This window comes from Gobius niger, assembly GCF_951799975.1.
Source record: "Gobius niger genome assembly, chromosome: 13".
In the NCBI taxonomy this organism is placed as follows: domain Eukaryota; kingdom Metazoa; phylum Chordata; class Actinopteri; order Gobiiformes; family Gobiidae; genus Gobius; species Gobius niger.
Window position 1 is genome coordinate 7,817,943 of NC_136864.1, and position 18,004 is coordinate 7,835,946.

General features: G+C 38.8%; 2 protein-coding genes and 1 long non-coding RNA gene across 6 annotated transcripts in view; 2 read left to right on the plus strand and 1 right to left on the minus strand.

Moving 5' to 3' along the window:
- The first annotated feature begins 2,272 nt into the window (after positions 1-2,272).
- On the plus strand, positions 2,273-15,608 carry ndufv2 (NADH:ubiquinone oxidoreductase core subunit V2). Its single transcript, XM_079569896.1, has 8 exons — positions 2,273-2,429; positions 4,128-4,190; positions 5,312-5,374; positions 5,495-5,611; positions 6,771-6,939; positions 10,674-10,783; positions 12,858-12,934; positions 15,437-15,608. The coding sequence occupies exons 1-8, from the start codon at positions 2,388-2,390 to the stop codon at positions 15,528-15,530; spliced, it is 735 nt and encodes a 244-aa protein (XP_079426022.1). The 5' UTR covers positions 2,273-2,387; the 3' UTR covers positions 15,531-15,608.
- Positions 6,813-16,703, minus strand: LOC306973130. The gene is made up of 2 exons (XR_013793549.1): positions 16,569-16,703; positions 6,813-6,960 (listed from the first exon to the last, which is right to left on the minus strand). It is a non-coding gene; the product is annotated as an uncharacterized lncRNA (long non-coding RNA).
- Positions 16,704-16,776: 73 nt separating this feature from the next.
- The window catches only part of ankrd12 (ankyrin repeat domain 12), a 52,231-nt gene continuing 51,003 nt past the window's right edge, over positions 16,777-18,004 (plus strand). For all 4 annotated transcript variants that reach the window (XM_079569659.1, XM_079569660.1, XM_079569661.1 and 1 more), the window contains exon 1: positions 16,777-16,937. The gene's annotated coding sequence lies outside the window, so the exon portion shown is untranslated. The remainder of the gene's footprint in view (positions 16,938-18,004) is intronic.

The following is an 18,004-nucleotide window of genomic DNA, read 5'->3' on the forward strand; positions in this document are numbered from 1 at the left end:
GAAGACACGGGTATTTCTAGAGGTACACACCACCTCTAGTTCAAATTTGAGCACTCTTTTGGGGGCCCCCTGGTGGTCATGGGGCCCAAAGCAGATGCATGGTCTGTTTATATAGGCTACTGGACCGTTCCTGCTCATGGCCCCCACAAAAAATCACTCTACTGGAAAATATATATGTATATTACAACTCATATTTGACTTTAAAAAAATATATCACAATGATTTAAAGAAGTAAAAAAGGCATGTTTTATTTGTTTTCGTACTCAATTTGTTGCTTTAGCGGAGCCCCTAAAGTGTCTGTCAATCACCCCAAGGGACCCCTGGATTATGATTGATCAACCTAGTCATATCTGATGAAAAATAAAACACTCATCTACGTTTAAAGTGAATATGACACATTAGACACAATTTTTGCTAAAACATAGTTAACGCAACTAGAAATGCAATGGCTGCGCCATTGCGATTGACTGCGGAATTGCGGGAAGCGAATGCAGAAATTGCATAAACTGTTCAAATTGCATAAATTGCTTAATTTGCATAATCTAATTTGCATAAACTGGTAAAATGCATAAAATGTTATGTTGCATAAACTGTATAAACTGCATAAAGTGGTAAAATGCATGAATGGGTTAATTTGCATAGATTATGTAAATTGCATAAACTCTTTAAAATTCATAAATCCTAAATGGCATAAACTCTTAAGTTGCATAAACGGTTTAAAATGCATAAAGTGGTTAATTTGTATAAATTGTTAATATTGCATAAACTTTTATATTCCATAAACTGGTCAAACTGTTGAAAGTGCTTGATTGGCAGAAGCTGCATAAACGGCTGAAAGGCCTGGAGTCTCCCCATTGGCTGGATTCCCCCCATACACACCAATGCAAAAATTTCAAACTCTCGTATAAAAAAACTGAAAAACTGCAGAAGGCCAATTTTTTCTCAAAACCCACAAGTTGCAGAAGCTGAACATGCACAAAGTGCAGAAATTGCATAAAATGCAGAAAAAAGTGCAGAAAAGCATGGATTTGCGGCAGCCCCATTATAAGTCAATGGGAAAAATCTCAGACATTTTGGCCGATTGCGGAAAAACCGTAAGTTGCAGAAGTCCCAAAAGTAATAGCACCCTTCTCCTCAACATGCGGAACATTTTGATGCATAACTTGCATAAATTGCACAAAGCATGAAGGTGCTGAAAGCTCTAGAAAATCGGGAAAAAGATGGAAGAGGAATAATAATAAAGAACATGAAAACCAATAATTGACTGCGGAAGAATTCCGCAGTCAATCAATTATATTTAACATTTTGCAAAAGATTGTACCCAGCTTTCTTTAGTTTGGCCATTTTTTGTGATTTTTTTTTAGTTTCACTTCCTTATCGGACACCGACAGGAAGTGACATAGAAGAAGGTAAACAATGCTAAACTGTTGCCGTGCCGACCACGTAAAGTCAATGGATACAGACCACAGATACAGATGGCATGGCGTCATAGAAGGGGGCGTGGCTTTAGGGAAACACAATTTTCTACTCTTTTTAGCCATTTTCTGGTGGAATATGAACTTATGTATCACATAAATAAAGTCAAGTGTAAATCAGACCCATATGGATATTTTCTCGCAGCAGATTGTTCAATAGAAGTGAAAAAATGGCAGTCGTAGATAGCCGTTAGCATTAGCACGCTTCTGACATATAGCATCATGTTAGCATTCTCCGTTATTTATGCATTTATGGGCTGTTGAACCACTTTGCTCCTCTCCATGTCTTTATATCTTTATTTAGTAGAAAATTCATAATCCAGCATTTGTTAAGGTAGTTTTTGGATCATTAGAGAAAGGTCAGATTTTCTTCAAATTGTTTTCCCCCTTAACTGTTTTCAAACTTGACCATATATGGGCGATACAGATGGCGTCTGTATCTATGGGAAATGAGTCAAACTGCTATGGAATGTCACCTTCTATGTCACTTCTATGTAAAAAATAACTTTTCTGCCCAACTTTCTTCATTAAAATTGCTGCTTCACGGACGTCATCCATTTAAATAAGTCATAATAAAACCTGTCATATACACTTTAAGGCTCTGTCTGCACGCGATATCCTCTTCTCTTTTGGGAACTTATTTCTGAAGACAAATTGAAACCATATGAAGCGTGCAGTGCAGAGGAGTTCTGCAATCTTGCATAACCCGCGGTGTCCAATCCTCTGCAGGCTGAGATTGTTTTTGTACTCGGTTTTTTTTTTCATGTTTCTTCTCTCTGGGATCGATTGCTCTCCTCCCTGCCCCACGCGCCTCTCCTCAGACCCGATACATCGATCGTCGAGCTTGATGTTCGCCGCCGCTTCCCCGTCCAAGAGCTAACAACAAACCGGGGACAAATCTGCACCCCCAAGATGTTTTTGGCGTCTGCTTTCCGGTCTGCCGTCTCGCAAACGGTATATATATTTTGTCTTTAACGATATGCAGTGGTTGCTGATTGGCAAAGTTGATAGTTTTGAATGAAAATGCCATGACTTCTCACAAGGGCAAGCGAGCGCTGTGGGCCGCTAAACTAACGGTGGCTAACGTTAGCATTTAGCTAAAGCTGTCAAAACTTCCACGGAAAATGTAGCTTTGTTGAAGACTTAAAGCAGGATTGACATTTATAGCTTGGGAAAAGACATGCACTAGTGAATTATCTTACGTGATTAGATATGAAGATAATATTGCGATGTGTCCCTTGTTTTGTAACACGTTACACAAGGGAAGGAACCGTGTTTACATCAGCGGTGAAGTCCTTGGGGCTGAAATTATACAAGAAACAAAATGCTCTGTTTGTGATAAGCTAATGAAGGTTTATTACGATAGTATTTAATACAATTATTTGTATATTATTATTTTTGTTTTTATTATGTCTGTCATCCAATATCTGCTTTGACGATAATGGAATTTTTTTCTTCATGTAATGTTTGGAGTGGAAAAATTATTTTTGAAACGTTTTTTTTATTTTTTATTATCATTGATTTATCGAAGTCCTTGTTTTGAACATAATCAAAATCAATGAATGGAAATTAATTGAATTCAAATGTTTTAACAATTATTTGGATTTTACCAGATTCAGATAGTTGAATTTATGATAGGCTACCAGTTTTGTTTGTCATATAATCATTTTATTGTTTTTAATCTCTTAACCCCCACCTTTGCCGGGCATATTTTGTCCAGTTTGATATTACCCAAATCAAAAAGCTTCTTGATTTTATTTTATTTATTATTTTTTTGGGGAATTGCAATGAAAAGGGTGAAAACGCAACAGAAAAGTGACTATCTGTCTATAATCAGCCACATGTGTCAAGGTCAAGGCCTTGACACAGATGATTTAATGTGGCCCTTTGAGGAGCATGAATTCCTGAGCATGTCAAAGAAAAAAAAAGTAGTAAGTCTAGCCCATTCCTGTGCAGAGTTATGGATAAAGAAATGACCAGTTTGCTCACTCCAGCCACTAGGGGGCAGCTTAAATTGACAAAAGGAAAGAATTCCACACGTGTCCAGCAGAGGGCACTGACATAATAAGAGGGTATAACAGAATGTAAACAGCACATTATAGCCACGTGGTAAATGGTCAGTCTGTGGAGTGAATGAATAATGACTTCATGTAGCACTTTGAGAAACATGTGACACAGGCTGATCAAGCACAATAAGTGTAGCCGTTATTTATGAGGCCACAGTCCTTTACAATATATTCGGCCCACGACCCAAACAACTTCGACAGCCCTGTATTAAGCAATGAAGAAAGCAATGAAAAAGCAGCAAAACAATACTAAAAGGCGACAAAAATGCTTTAAAAATGTGACATAAATACAGTGACAACGCAACATGAAATTGAGGCGTTTCTCTGGCCTATAGGATCTAAACTCTCCAGTTGTGAAGCTTTTAGATTTGGGTAAAACCAAACTGGAGAAAATGTGATTAAGGGGAACAATGTGATTATAAAAGCTAAAGAAAATAATCTGTGTAGTGTGTATATAGTGTAAAGTAACATCAGATTTATCAGATTACATCAGATTTTGTTGACAATTACACTTGTAAACTTATCATCAGCAATTGTGTCTTTAATGCCTTTAATTTGTTTGTGTGCTGTGTTTTTGTGCCTTTAGGCCCGACAGGTGAGGGCTCTGCATCAGTCGGCTGCGAGAGCTGGAGCTGGAGGCATCTTTGTGGTGAGTTTTTCTTGCATAATCCATATTCAGTTGTCTCCTCAGTAGTGACGGTTTAGCCTGTGTGTTTGCTATACTCAGAGGCGTGTGTGGTGGCGCAGTGACCATCTTTTTAAGCGTCTTTAAGTCTTAACAGTAATTAATTATAACAGTGTGTTGGTAATTAATCCCCCACTGCCAGTTCATTGTTTCAGCCCTCGGCACCTGTTGTTCTTCTAATCAAAGCCACAGAAACCTCACTTGTGGTTTTCATGTTGTGGAAATACTCCATGGTTTCAGAATCCCAAGACAATCTGTTATGTATGTTTCACCGAGCCTTTGGTACAAACAAGGTCATTAATAATAAGTTGCTTCTTATATTGGTGAGTCCGTTATTGTCAAGGGTCTGTTACAGCACAGGGATGTGGAAGGATCTTACGACAGGAATGAACTTAAATACTAATATTTGATCTGTAACGAGTTGCAGCCAATTTTCATTTTCATTTGTTTACTGTGAAAAGTAAGAACCGAACCAGGGCAAAGATCAGGTCTAAACAAGGATTGGCTCCTACATTTCTTTCTAAATCAGACCATCTTTTATCCCTAGATGGAAAAGAACCACACGTGCAGGGCTCCAGACTGCGGCTAAAAATATAATGGGTGCAACTCCACCATATTTACTTCATTGCACTGGTGTCAGGCAGAGTAGTAAAGAACTAATTTTATTATGTAATTCAACTTGTGTGAAACTAATACATGATATATAGACTCATTACAGGCAAAGTGAGATATGTCAAGCATTATTTGTTATAATTTTGATGATTATGGCTTATAATATTCTAATTTTATAGGTTTTTTTATTCGGGTTTATAAAAGCTGAGACATACTAATCAAAATTATAACAAATAAAGGCTATACATATCTCACTTTGCATGTCATGAGTCTATATCATATATTAGTTTCACAGTTTAAGTTGAATAGCAGAAATGAATGCACTTTTTGAGTATGTCGCAGAATGAACACCAGGGGGCAGTGTGGTTGGAAGAGAGAATGGTCTTCTTTTACTTAGCATGACAATAGCCTGTTGAAATGACATTGATTTTGCTAAAGGGCCATCGTTTCTAAGTATTTTTCTGTTTCTTTAGCACAGAGATACGCCTGACAACAATGCCGACACCCCGTTTGAATTCACAGAGGAGAACAAAAAGGTAAAGAGCAAAGAAGCCACATATTTCTCTTTATTTTTCTTCTCATACACATCTCGCAGCTGCCTCATTGTGCACCCAGGTTTTTTTTTTTTTCCTCAAATGTGTGTTTTCTTTTTGCAGAGAATCGAGGCTATTATTTCATGTTACCCGGATGGACACAAGCAGTCGGCCACCATCCCGGTGCTGGACGTGGCTCAGAGGCAGCACGGATGGCTCCCAATCGCCGCCATGAACAAGGTCATTACACTTAAACATCCCGTCTAAAATATGATGCTGTTATTTATGAGAACACGGTGTGATAGTGATTAATACTGAACTCAGTATTTTCATTTCCTACTTGTACTAAATGGTTTCATGTGTTTTTGTCACAGTCTGGTTGGTCTAACATGAACAATAGACAATGTATTTGAACGGATAGACTCCCAACCTTTCAATAGACATTTCTTATCTTGAAATTAAAACACAGCTGTATGTTCATGCGCCCCATTAAGCTGCATAGTTTTTCACTCGCGTAATTGTGATTATGTATGTTATCAAAGCCAAAGATTGAGTTAAGGATTGAATTATAAATTACGGTCACACTTTATTTAATACTACCCTTGATGCATCGTACCTGACTAAATGTAGTACAATGTAATGAGCTCTGTAACAATGTGTAATAACTTGTACCTATGGGTTAGATACACAATGGAATAATATGTATTTGTAGTTTGTAGGTATATATTGTTATAAGACATAACTCTAAACTTATTTCCCCACTTTCTCCTCCTTTTTCCCCAATTTTTCCCCATCTAATTTTTCCCTAATTTTCTCAAAAAAATTAACCAAATTGTTTTCCTGTTTTCCACTCCTTTTCCCCCTATTTTTTAATCCCCCCATTTTTTTCAAATTTTTAACCTATTTTTTCCAGTATTTTCTTTTACCTTATTTTCTACTAATTTCTACCTTATTTTCCCCCCTATTTTAACCTAATTAAATTCTTCTATTCTAGTTCTTAACCTAAATTTTCCCTAGTTTTTTACCCTATTTTAACCAATTTTTTCCTAACTTTTAATTTTTTCCCCCAATTTTTTTACCTAATTATTGCCCCATTTTCTCCTCCTTTTCCCCCTATTTTTCTTAATTTTCATCCCTATTTTCCTCATATTTCCCCCCACATTTCTTCACATTTGAGACAAACTCAATATTACATAAATAAAGTAAATGTGCATATCTTCCAAACAGCAATTTTGATATGATCCTGTAGATGATATTTTCCCCACCTCTAGTAACGACACAGTATTATCAAAATAATTGCAACCTTAGTATTTTGCGAGCTGAAATACCAATGACAAAGTGCCAATAATGTGTAATATAGTAACTAGAAGAAACCACTTCCTCTGTATTTGACACTCAGGTGGCCGAAGTGCTGGAAATCCCTCCGATGAGAGTGTACGAGGTCGTCACTTTCTACACGATGTTCCTGCGGCAGCCGGTGGGAAAGTACTTCATCCAGATCTGCACCACGACTCCGTGCATGCTCTGCAACTCCGACAGCATCCTGGAGGCCATCCAAAACAAACTGGGTAAGACGCGCTCCCCGTCCACTGCCAGACGCCAGAGAAGACACAAATATGTAGACGATACGAGCGCTTTATGACCCGGCTTTGGGAAGGAAGGAATGGAAGTTAAAAAAAAACCTGCACAGTCGAACATTTACATCCACGTTCACGGTCGATGATACTAAGACCTTAATAAGTTTTAATACTAAATTATTATTGACAAATATGAGATCATACCTGCATTATTACTGTTCCACATTTTAGGGACAACCTTCTATATATACAGACGGCATTTCGTCATAGAAGGGGGCGTGGCTTCGCCGAGGGGGAAAATAGAATCTTTAGAGAAACATAATTTTCCACTGCTTTTTGCCATTTTCTGGTGGAATATGAACTTATTTATCACACAAATAAAGTCAAATGTAAATTGGGCCCATATGGATATTTTCTCAGAGCAGATTGTTCCGTGGAAGTGAAAAAACAGCAGTTGTAGCTAGCCGTTAGCATTAGCTAAATGCTAACATCAAGAACCATGTTAGCATTCTCCGTTATTTATGTATTTATGGGCTGTAGAACCACTTTGCTCCTCCCCATGTCTTTGTCTCTTTATTTAGTAGAAAACTATATTCATAATTCAGCATTTGTTCAATTAGTTTTTGAATAATTAGAGAAAGTTTCGATTTTATCTCCAAATTGTTTTCCCCCTTAACTGTTTTCAAACACACCATATATGGGCGATTCCAGAGATGCCGTCTGTATCTATAGGAATTGACTCCCGCCCAAGAAGTGACATCCTGTTTTGATCGAGCACACCAAAATAAAAGCACACAGCTCGTCTCATTGATTAGTTCAGCTTGCTACTTGCAACCAATGGCCGCTGGCTGCCCTGCTTTTTGACCACGAACGTGGGGGCTGCCATTGCTCCGCCATTGCTGTAGTACGTCCATATCGCCACTAGGCCCCCATTGAAAAGCATTGGAGTTTAGACACGTTAAAAACAACTTTAACGCCTGGTTTCAATGTTTTCAAACCTAGACTAGGCTAGATATTCCTCCTGAGATAATGCTGGGTTAATCACAATATATGAAACCAGGCTGGTTTTCGTAATATGAAGTTTTGAAATCTCGTACTTAATGAGGGTCGGACTGTTAGCATTGGAGCAGCGCGAGCTACACGTCACGCAAGGGCCGAGTCTACGGTGAAAATCCTGTCCGTATGTCCTTTTTAGGGACATGCTTCATCAGAGCTGGGGAGGGGGAGTCTGTAAATCCGCCATGAATTGCCCCACGGCCGTGGTCATTATGGTAAACGGGGAGGAGTGAGCATAAGACGTCCATTTTTTTTTACAGTCTATACTTGCAAAATTACAAGAATATAATAGTTACGCAGGAAGAAAGTTGAACTAATGAATAAGATAAGATGTTGCTTTTATTTTGGCGTGCTGGATCGAAACAGGAAGTCACTGCGTGGGCGGCGTTGTTATGATTTGAAGTTATGCACAGTCGAAATGGATTGATTCATCGCTCATTTTTTGCATCTCTAGACTTAAATGCACATTTTGAAGTTTCGCAAATGTAACGAGTGACGGAAACGCCACATTTTTCATTTAGAACCTTTATGTTGTATAAAAAAAGATTATCTGCTCACAATAAGCGTTAATGCACATTTTGAAAGAAGGAAACCTACAGTCGTGCTCAAAAGTTTACATACCCTGGCAGAATTGTAGATTTTTGACTATTTTTCAAAGAATATAAAGCAAAACATCATGGTCGTGGTTGTGTGAAGCCATTTATGCAGGAAAAAAAACACACAATTTACTCCTTTTAAATCATAATGAAAAAAGAAAGTACCAAAATGACCCTGATCAAAGAAAAGACTCCAGGCTGTCATTGATGCTAAAGGGGAAATACACAGAAGGGGGTTTGTAAACTTAGGATCAGGGTCATTTTTGGTACTTTCTTTTTTTTTTTCATTATGATTTTAAAAAAGTAAGTTGTGTTTCTTTTTCACCAAAAATGGCTTCACACAACCACTAACTGTGAGAGAAGAAAAAACTATTTGTGCTATTTTTTGTAAAAAAAAAAAAATACTGCCAGGGAATGTAAACCTTTCAGCGCAACTGTATTTACCGGCCATTTTCTTCTTCAGTGAAAGATGGCTGAACTGACCATTTTTTTTTGGTCTTTTGGCTTTATTGGACAGAACAGCAGGGCTTTAAAGTTGTGAATAGTGGAGAAAATCATTCAGCAAATGATTGTAGCCAGGTCTATTTTATATTTTAGTTTATTTATTTGAACAGGGACAATGTACAATTGTATTCACCTCAAAAAGGAGACCTGCATTATTTGCACCAGGCTGTAGAACTTATTTCCAGCTGCAGTCCCTGGGCAGGCTGATGTCAACAAAGTCTTAAAAAATACAACATATTATTAACACATTTCCCCCCACAGCTTTAAAATCCTTTTACATTTCATCAAAACTTAAAAACTCACTTCATTTGTGTCAATTGCATCCTTCAAAAGCTAGATATCTCCAATATATCAGTGCACGTTTGTAATGTTTTTACTGTAACCTTCTTTTGTTTATTTTGTTAAAGAGACTATACAGAGTTTAAAAATGTAGAAGTATTTTCCTTCTCCTACATGTTCTAAAATCCTGCACTGTCACTCAAAAAGTTGTTACTTCGTGTCCGAATTGCCGTCATGCACGAGTTTAATACAGAAGCTGCAGTTACACGTATGACCTGAGGTGGCAGTAATGAGTATAAAATGGCCAACTTGCATCTAGCCCCTTTAACTGTGTTTTTATGCCTTGACTGTACGGTTTACCAGTGCACCTTGGCCAGGTCGTCACTGTAAATGAGAATTGGTTCTCATTTGACTAACCTGGTAAAATACAGAAAAACTAAAATGTGGTAAGACTCAAACACTCAACACTGAGAACAGAAGAGCTCTGCCACATGTGCCGCAGCCTTAACCACTAGACCATCAGCTGCACAGAAAGCAGATGTTCTTGTCTCGCGCTTCTTTGCTCCATTTGGTGCATTGTTTTTCACATACAAGTCTAAAGTTACTGCGGGTATCCGTATTGGAGTGAGTGTGACCGTCTTTGCCATAGTACATTTTCAAAACAGTTTTATAGCATGTTTTAAATCATGTGGAAAACCGGTGTATAACGTTTGGAAATATTAAAGCACTACAAAGTAACTCTAGAGGCCACAAGCGCCACTGCAGGTGTCGTAGCATGTTGCGTTTTTTTGCTCATTAATTGTCCGTGAGAGTAAATACTACGCTGACAGTAAAGACAAAGGGAGAGAGGGATATTGTACATCCAATTACACAATGGAGATATTTATTTTTTCACTCAAACTTGGCCGTAAATACTGTTTAAGTGGGGCTAGCCCGCAGTTAGCTTTGCCCGTTAGCCTGTTAGCTTCGTCTTTGTGATTCTATTATGTATTGTAATTTCTGGCCAGACACACCGGGGGGAGATGACAGACCCCGCAACCATCCCTTTAACACTTGTATTACTCCTAAGGGGAATACGAAAAGGATTTAGTGAGATACACAAGTTACATAGTACTGCTTTAATATAAAAAATAAATCTGCCTTTGTAACAAGCACCCAAACACATCTTGGTATTTAAGTTTCAAATGACCAAACTCGTACACTTCTCTCCCATGTGTCGAGTTTCAGCAGAAGCTAAAGTGACGTGTTTTAGCGGCGTCAGTAACACAATATGTATTTGTGTCTGCGCAGGTATTAAGGTGGGGGAGACGACGCCAGATAAGATGTTCACTCTAATCGAAGTGGAGTGTCTGGGAGCCTGTGTCAACGCCCCCATGGTCCAGATCAACGACAACTACTACGTGAGTCACTGTGAACATGTTTTTGATCATCTGATTTTGTCACTTGCCAAAAGACGGGGACACAAACCTCTCAATTGTGGACCGAAGTCAGACGCCATTTTCTCCAAATCCTAGTGTTGTACATCATCTACGACCTAGCAGGGTTTTGGGAGCATTTCCTAAGAAAATTTAAGGGAATTATGAGTATTTTCTGCATTTTTGTTTAACTCTGATTTGTGTTTCTCATTGCGTACCACCGATTTAAAGAGTTTATAATGTTAGTAATGCCTTTTATATGCTGTTGCTGTTTATTGACGCGACAAACAAACATTTGAGGGGTGTCTAAAATGTGGAATATCAACAGTTACTTGATAAAATGAGTGATGACTTTATTGATCTCGCACTGCAGAAATTTACCCAACTTTACTTTACAGCCCAGTAATAACATTTAAATAGCCCTTAAGTGAATGACGGGTAATGCATTTGGTTGCTGTTTCTATATTAATACCATTTCCAGTCTTTACACTGTGTTAGAAATGTGATAAGTCATATTTAGGGCTGGATACTGTTACATTTTTTCTATACCAGTGGTTTAATGATACTTGGTTTTCGATACCGATACCTTAGGGCTGGGCGATAAATTGAATTATTTCGCGCTTTTAGACGATTTGGAAAATGGCTACATATTAAAATCGAGTCCACCGCTCCGTGTCCTCCCAATGTGCGGCCAATTTATCAGCGTATAAGCCAAATTTATAAGCCAGACCGAGACTTTCTGACGATCTCTGCTGCTTCACAAAGTGTTGTGTTTTAAGAGGACGCAGTGGAGTTTTCTTTTTCCACTTTCCTCCGGTCTGCTCCTGTGCCTTTCTCTCACTCTGCTCTGAGCGGACCATTTAACTCCGCCCCTTTTCCTTGAGTCTCCATGGAGACGGCTGTCAATCACAGCAGAGGCAGGGAGACGATAAAACTAAAACACTTTTGAAAACTCCATGGCTTATTAAGAGGTTTTACTTTTGAGAGCAGACAGGGAATATCTAAAACAGAAATAACCATTTTTTAAATAAAGGGTTACAGTATGTTATGTTAATGGGCCTAATTGTAGCTACATTATGAAATATTAATGAGCAGGACTCTGAGCAGTTTTCTTCAAAGATCAGGAGACTTTTTAAAGTGTATTTCAAATAAAATAAAATAAAAAATCGAGTTTTATTTTTTGGCCATATCGCCCAGCCCTACGATGCCTTAGTTATAATTAAATATTTCTCATCTAGAACCAGAAAACGGAATAATAATGTGTGGAGGCTCTGCAAATTCACAAGATCGGGAATTATCTCCAATGTCAAGAAATAACAAGGGAGGAAATTGTGGCAAAAATAAGGAAATGCAAAAATAGGGAAAATGTTAGTGATTAAAAAAATGAGCAAAAATTGGGCAAAATAAGAAAAAAATGGGGCAAGCTCTGGGCAGAAACATTTGAAGAAAATTAGGCAAAAATGGGGGGGGGGGGAAATCTTGCATTTGAGCTGAAACCTTTAGAGCTGTCCCTGGACCAACAGCATCAAAACTTGGATCTAAAGATAAAAGATTATTTTGTTGGTAATCTGCTTTCGATACCAGTAATACCTAAACTTTTTCCCCCAATACTATACTGGTATTGTTCAATGGTAGTCATATTACCAAGCAATAAAGTGTGCAATCTTTTAGACATGAATACTCGAACGATCTTTGAACACGGCAATGCTTTCTAAATGGTACAATATAGGCCTGACACAATAATTACAACTTGTTCCATATTTTCTAATCCACACGAACATTTTCCTGCATCCTGCGCTTGAATAACACGACTTTCTCACGGTTTTATAAAACTGTTCAGCATTTCTTCGGAAGCTTGACATTTATTGTGCTACTGGGAGATATTACAGCCCTTTTTCTCAGACGTGGAGAGAAAATGATCTAGAAGAAGGCTACAGTGGGATTATCGCATCGTTTTATTTGAGACTTGATAAAATGCTGTTGAATATTAATAATTATCTCTATCTGGTGGCTCATCTTTTAAATTGTGTTAAATAAAGCTCCCTGTTGTGCATTTTAGGAGGACCTGACGCCCAAAGACATGGACGAAATCATCGATGAACTCCGAGCTGGGAGAGTCCCACTTCCAGGACCCAGGTAAAAACGCTTAATAATGGATTTTCATTGACAGTTATTGGGATTTACGGCTCTTTTCTGGGAGCCGAGTCTTTGGGATCTGATCATTTCAAAGAGCCGTTCAAAAGACTGACTGTTTTTAGTATAAAATTGTATTAACGCCAGCCGGATAACTCACAATATATAATAAAATCAATCGAAATGTTCAATAAAAGACACACTTTTTAATTTAAATTAAAGGGCAACCGATATGAGTTTTTCTAAAGCCGATGTCGATTATTTGGGATTTTTATTGGCCGATGCCGATACGCGCGGACCGATATTTTTGACCGACACTTTCGGCCGATTTTACCATATGTCTGGTCTATAATCCTGTAAAAACATAAATTCTTGGCCACTCCAGCAGAGGCCGATTTTATTGTATTACTTTCGGTGATTCGATCAGTTTCTGTCCCAGCTTTGATTAGCTTCCGTTAGCATTAGCATACTGTTGCTAGCCACGGTGTTTTGGGCGGTGATCAAAAATACAATTGTGGAGGTTAAAACTCACTCAGCGATTTAATCCTCCAGGTTCTGTGCTTCAAGTGTGTGTCCATATTCACGGAGGCTTAGTGTTTAACAAACTTGTAGCTAACCAATTTTCATCGCGATGTTACTCTGTTCCTCTGAGGCCTAGGAAGTAGGGCTGGGCGATATATCAATATTTAAGATATATCGATAGATTTTTAAATGAGATATGGAATTTAGACCATATCGCATATATCGGGATATTTCAAATTCAGATAGGCTATTAAGTTAACAAAAAGAAACAGGTAATCTCAAGCTGTTTTTTTAAAAAGTTTATCTTCAACTGAGCACTTTATTTTGTTATCTCTTTATATAGAAATGCTGCCCTCAGATAAAGATTTAAACTATTTTCTTTCCTTTTTATTTGAGATGTTTTTTTATTTAATTGTGCACCTTACGCAGCTTTGTTATACAGTGTTTATATTTACATTTTATAGTGAGTTTTCAATCAAACTACTCGTATTTGGCTTTGACTTAACATTTCATTTCACAGCTCTCACTTTGCGGAAAAAATATCGGGACATATATCTATATTCAACTTAAATATACCGGGATATGACTTTTGGTCCATATCGCCCAGCCCTACTAGGAAGTTGAGGGATGTCTGTCGCTTTCGGTCCCGGAGATATCAGCGCTAGATCGGCCGATAGCCGATATTGCAAATTCCCCAAATAACGGCCCGATATATCAGCTGGCCGATATATTGGTCAACCTCTAATTTAAATCATGTTTTACAATGGGACTGATATTTACGCTTTGAAAAACGTGTTTGTGAATAAAATCTTGTTCCGCAACTAATAAAAAAAGTCTGTCTGACAAATCAGTTTTAGTGCATTTAGCTTTGACTCGTGTCGCTGATCCCTGTGTTCGTTCGGGGCAGTTCTGGCTCTCACAGCTGAGATCTTATTTGAGCCGTTCACCGTAAAGAGCCGTTCAAAAGAGCCGCTCATGAACGTCACATCACTAACATTTATGTGACGACTTGCATTACATATTGTTAGATTTATTGTTATAGATTTGCTACTAGTTTACTTGGAAAACCGGTGTATAACGTTTGGAAATATTAAAGCACTACAAAGTAACTCTAGAGGCCACAAGCGCCACTGCAGGTGCCGTAGCATGTTGCGGTTTTTTACTCATTAATTGTCCGTGAGAGTAAATACTACGCTGACAGTAAAGACAAAGGGAGAGAGGGATATTGTACATCCAATTACACAATGGAGATATTTATTTTTTCACTCAAACTTGGCCGTAAATACTGTTTAAGTGGGGCTAGCCCGCAGTTAGCTTTGCCCGTTAGCCTGTTAGCTTCGTCTTTGTGATTCTATTATGTATTGTAATTTCTGGCCAGACACACCGGGGGGAGATGACAGACCCCTCAACCATCCCTTTAACACTTGTATTACTCCTTAGCCGTTCACCGTAAAGAGCCGCTCATGAACGTCACATCACTAACATTTATGTGACGACTTGCATTACATATTGTTAGATTTATTGTTATAGATTTGCTACTAGTTTACTTTACAGTCGAGAACAACAATCACATTATTTCAGAACAAAATCCTAATCAATGGAGTTGTTTAACCGGTACAATATCTTTTACAAAAAACTAAATATCCTGTCTCCATGGGGCTTTTATTACATTTGTCTTACTGTAGTTCTGATGGTGACTCCAAAGAATGATCAAATTTAGGTGGATACTGATTAGCAAATACAGTGTGAATTGGTTTTAATAATGTCTCTCAGGAAGTCCTACATTTATTGTAATCTATCATTGAGTCACCATTTCATTGTCTTTCATTGTTGAGAAATAAGATCCTTGTTTTTGTACAGTTTTGTGCAGCCGCCTGGTGTAAAAACCACTGGGAAATTTACATGTATTATTAGGCCTTCCTCTGATATTGTTTATTTTCTCCTTTTATTCATTGGTTTTAAATTGCCTTGTCTGTTTTGCAGGGGTGGGCGTTTCTCGTGCGAACCAGCTGGCGGACTGACTTCTTTAACAGAGCCTCCCACAGGACCTGGTTTTGGCGTAAGAGCGGATTTGTAATGGTCACATTCGGCACCTGTTCCTCAGCTTAATCTAATGTTAAAATCTTATTGTGTAAATAAAATGTTCCTATACATGTGTTCTTGGTGTCATTGTGCCTCTATGACCACATTTGTCATGTATTCAATTAAACATGAGACTAATTAGTTTGGACATTGCAATAATTTACCAGCAATTTGTAAAAGACAACAACAAAGACGACTATGGCTGCTGCGATCTGTTTAATGTTACTTGTCCATCAAAAACAATTAAACATGAATTAACTATAGAAATTCAGCAAAATAAGGCATCTAAGATTTTATACTTATGACTGTAATTCGAATTTCTTATGGCATAATCCCTTTAAAAACATTGTTTCTTTAATGGCACATAAACCGGATCTTTACTCCATTTCCATGGCAACAAGCCTCAACGTAGTGCAACACCAAAGAAGAGCAAGAATAGAAAAGCTTTCATTCATATCTCAAAAACACAATGTGTAGCTGAAGTGACTATAAAACAGTTGTTTAAAATACAAAACAACCCCGTCAAGTCCATAGATGTAACATTCTGCATACATTCTAGGCTGTGGCCATAATAAAGGTTTCTCCTGTCATGCAGCCCTGCACCCATCCCCTGCCCCGGTGGCGTGTTCGTGTCTCGCCGCTGCCCCTCCCCCACTCCGGTTCCTCCGTGAATTTCAAGCTCTGCTCCGCAACATTTATTTTGCACCAGCACGCATGCGCACACGAGACAGCATGATGCAAATGCCACTGCGCAATCAGTTCAAAACTGCCTGACAGAAAGAACTGGCGGGATACAGACGACTACACGGCGTACACGGGCTGTTAAAATGTAGAAAATTATACAGGCACGTTCACAAAAAGACTGCAGCCACTAATCCTCCGTGAGACATAACTATGATCTTCTAGAAACTTCCCACTGACCGCAGCACAGCAGCGGAAAAGATGACGTCAAGCGCCCATTAGGGCTCGCACTCTATTCGTTTAAGTCTAAATTCACCCAATAAAGTCCATTAGCAGAGGTCATGGACCTTACCATTTGATGAAGTGCGATGCCGAGCGTAAAAACAATGCGGTCTGTACTGCGCAGTTACACACTACGTAGCAAAAAAACAGGTTAAAACCGATCACGTCCCGTGTACAGTCGTCGTCCACACGCGGACACTGCTCCGCTCTGTGGGGCTGGAGCCGTCACGTGGCAGCTCTCAGCCAATCAGCGCGCAGCTCCATGTTTTGCTGGGCTTTTCTGAGCTCGAGCGGCTGATGTTTTCAAACCAGCGATGAACGTCACACAGCCGTAGGCTCCGGTAAACCCAGTATTTAGGACGTTATTCTCTTTACTGCACTACATACACGTAGAGCAAAAGCTGTATGAAACGAAGGGGACACGAAGCCCCGTTTAAAGGTAAGAACTTGGCTCAGTTTTTCTCCGAGCATAAAGACTGAAATGCCAGTGAACGTTAGCCATCTGGCTAAGTTCTGTAGCACGTAGGCTAATGTAGAGTTGAGCTAACTTGACGTAAACTGCGTGCGAAATGAATGTAATGTTTTGCGTGGGTTTGGTATAGGCTTGTACCACGTGCGTTACACACCTTCATTACTTTTTGTAGTACAATAGAGACACGTTTATTTCGCCTCCAGAACCTGAACGCCCCTGAGAGTACACGGAGGAAGAGGAAAATGTCGGGGCTTAGCGGAGTACGCTGTTAGCCCCAGCAGCTAGGTTAGCTCTGAAGCGCTGGGGAGGGGAACATACTGAGGGCAGTCAGGCTGCAGTGGGCTTTTGTCTCAGGTTGTGCTCTGCTTTCGTAATACTGAAAATAACCGTGTAAGCGCTAGCCTTGCATTCACGTGTGCTATATGCCCAAGAACAAGCAGTGTTTTTTTTAAACCCCGCGTTAGGAAAATCCTCTCCAAACATTACTGTAAAGCTCCCATTTGTATCATGTTTACTTACCATGCCCAAGTTGAGCATTTTAGCGCTCACCCATGTCGCTGGCTCTTGGCGACATACCGTTAGGTGGGAGGTGCTGCCCATGCTAGTTTTCTTAACGCTCTGAAATAATCATCTCACAAATTTACAGAGCTCAAATTGTGTTACTTAAGGCTCAGAAAAGGCAGTCTGCTGAATAACGAGCAGCGTGCTTCTCCCAGTCAGAGTGTGACATCTTGGGGGTGTGTTGCCTGATACAAAAGCGGACTGTTTTAGATGGCTGTCTGCAACGACCGCTTTGAACCATAAAGCGATCGGATTACAATAAAATAACCTTGTCCGTAATGAAATATGATATTCATTTACAGACTAATTGCTAAACTACTATTCATATTAATTATTATTTAAGATAAAGAAATGATGGGCTGTTATCAAACCCACATTTTGAACATGTTTGAGGCCAACTTCAAAAGACAGATTTATTTTCTTTATTTAGTTTATTTTCTGTCAAAATTACCATTATCTTGACAGGAACAAAG

Excerpts from the sequence above, each read along its gene's own strand:
- ndufv2 (XM_079569896.1), top strand. The coding sequence starts at position 2,388 with ATGTTTTTGGCGTCTGCTTTCCGGTCTGCCGTCTCGCAAACG. Across the intron at positions 6,940-10,673 it reads GGCCATCCAAAACAAACTGG|GTATTAAGGTGGGGGAGACG; the intron begins GTAAGACGCGCT and ends GTGTCTGCGCAG. Across the intron at positions 12,935-15,436 it reads GTCCCACTTCCAGGACCCAG|GGGTGGGCGTTTCTCGTGCG; the intron begins GTAAAAACGCTT and ends TCTGTTTTGCAG.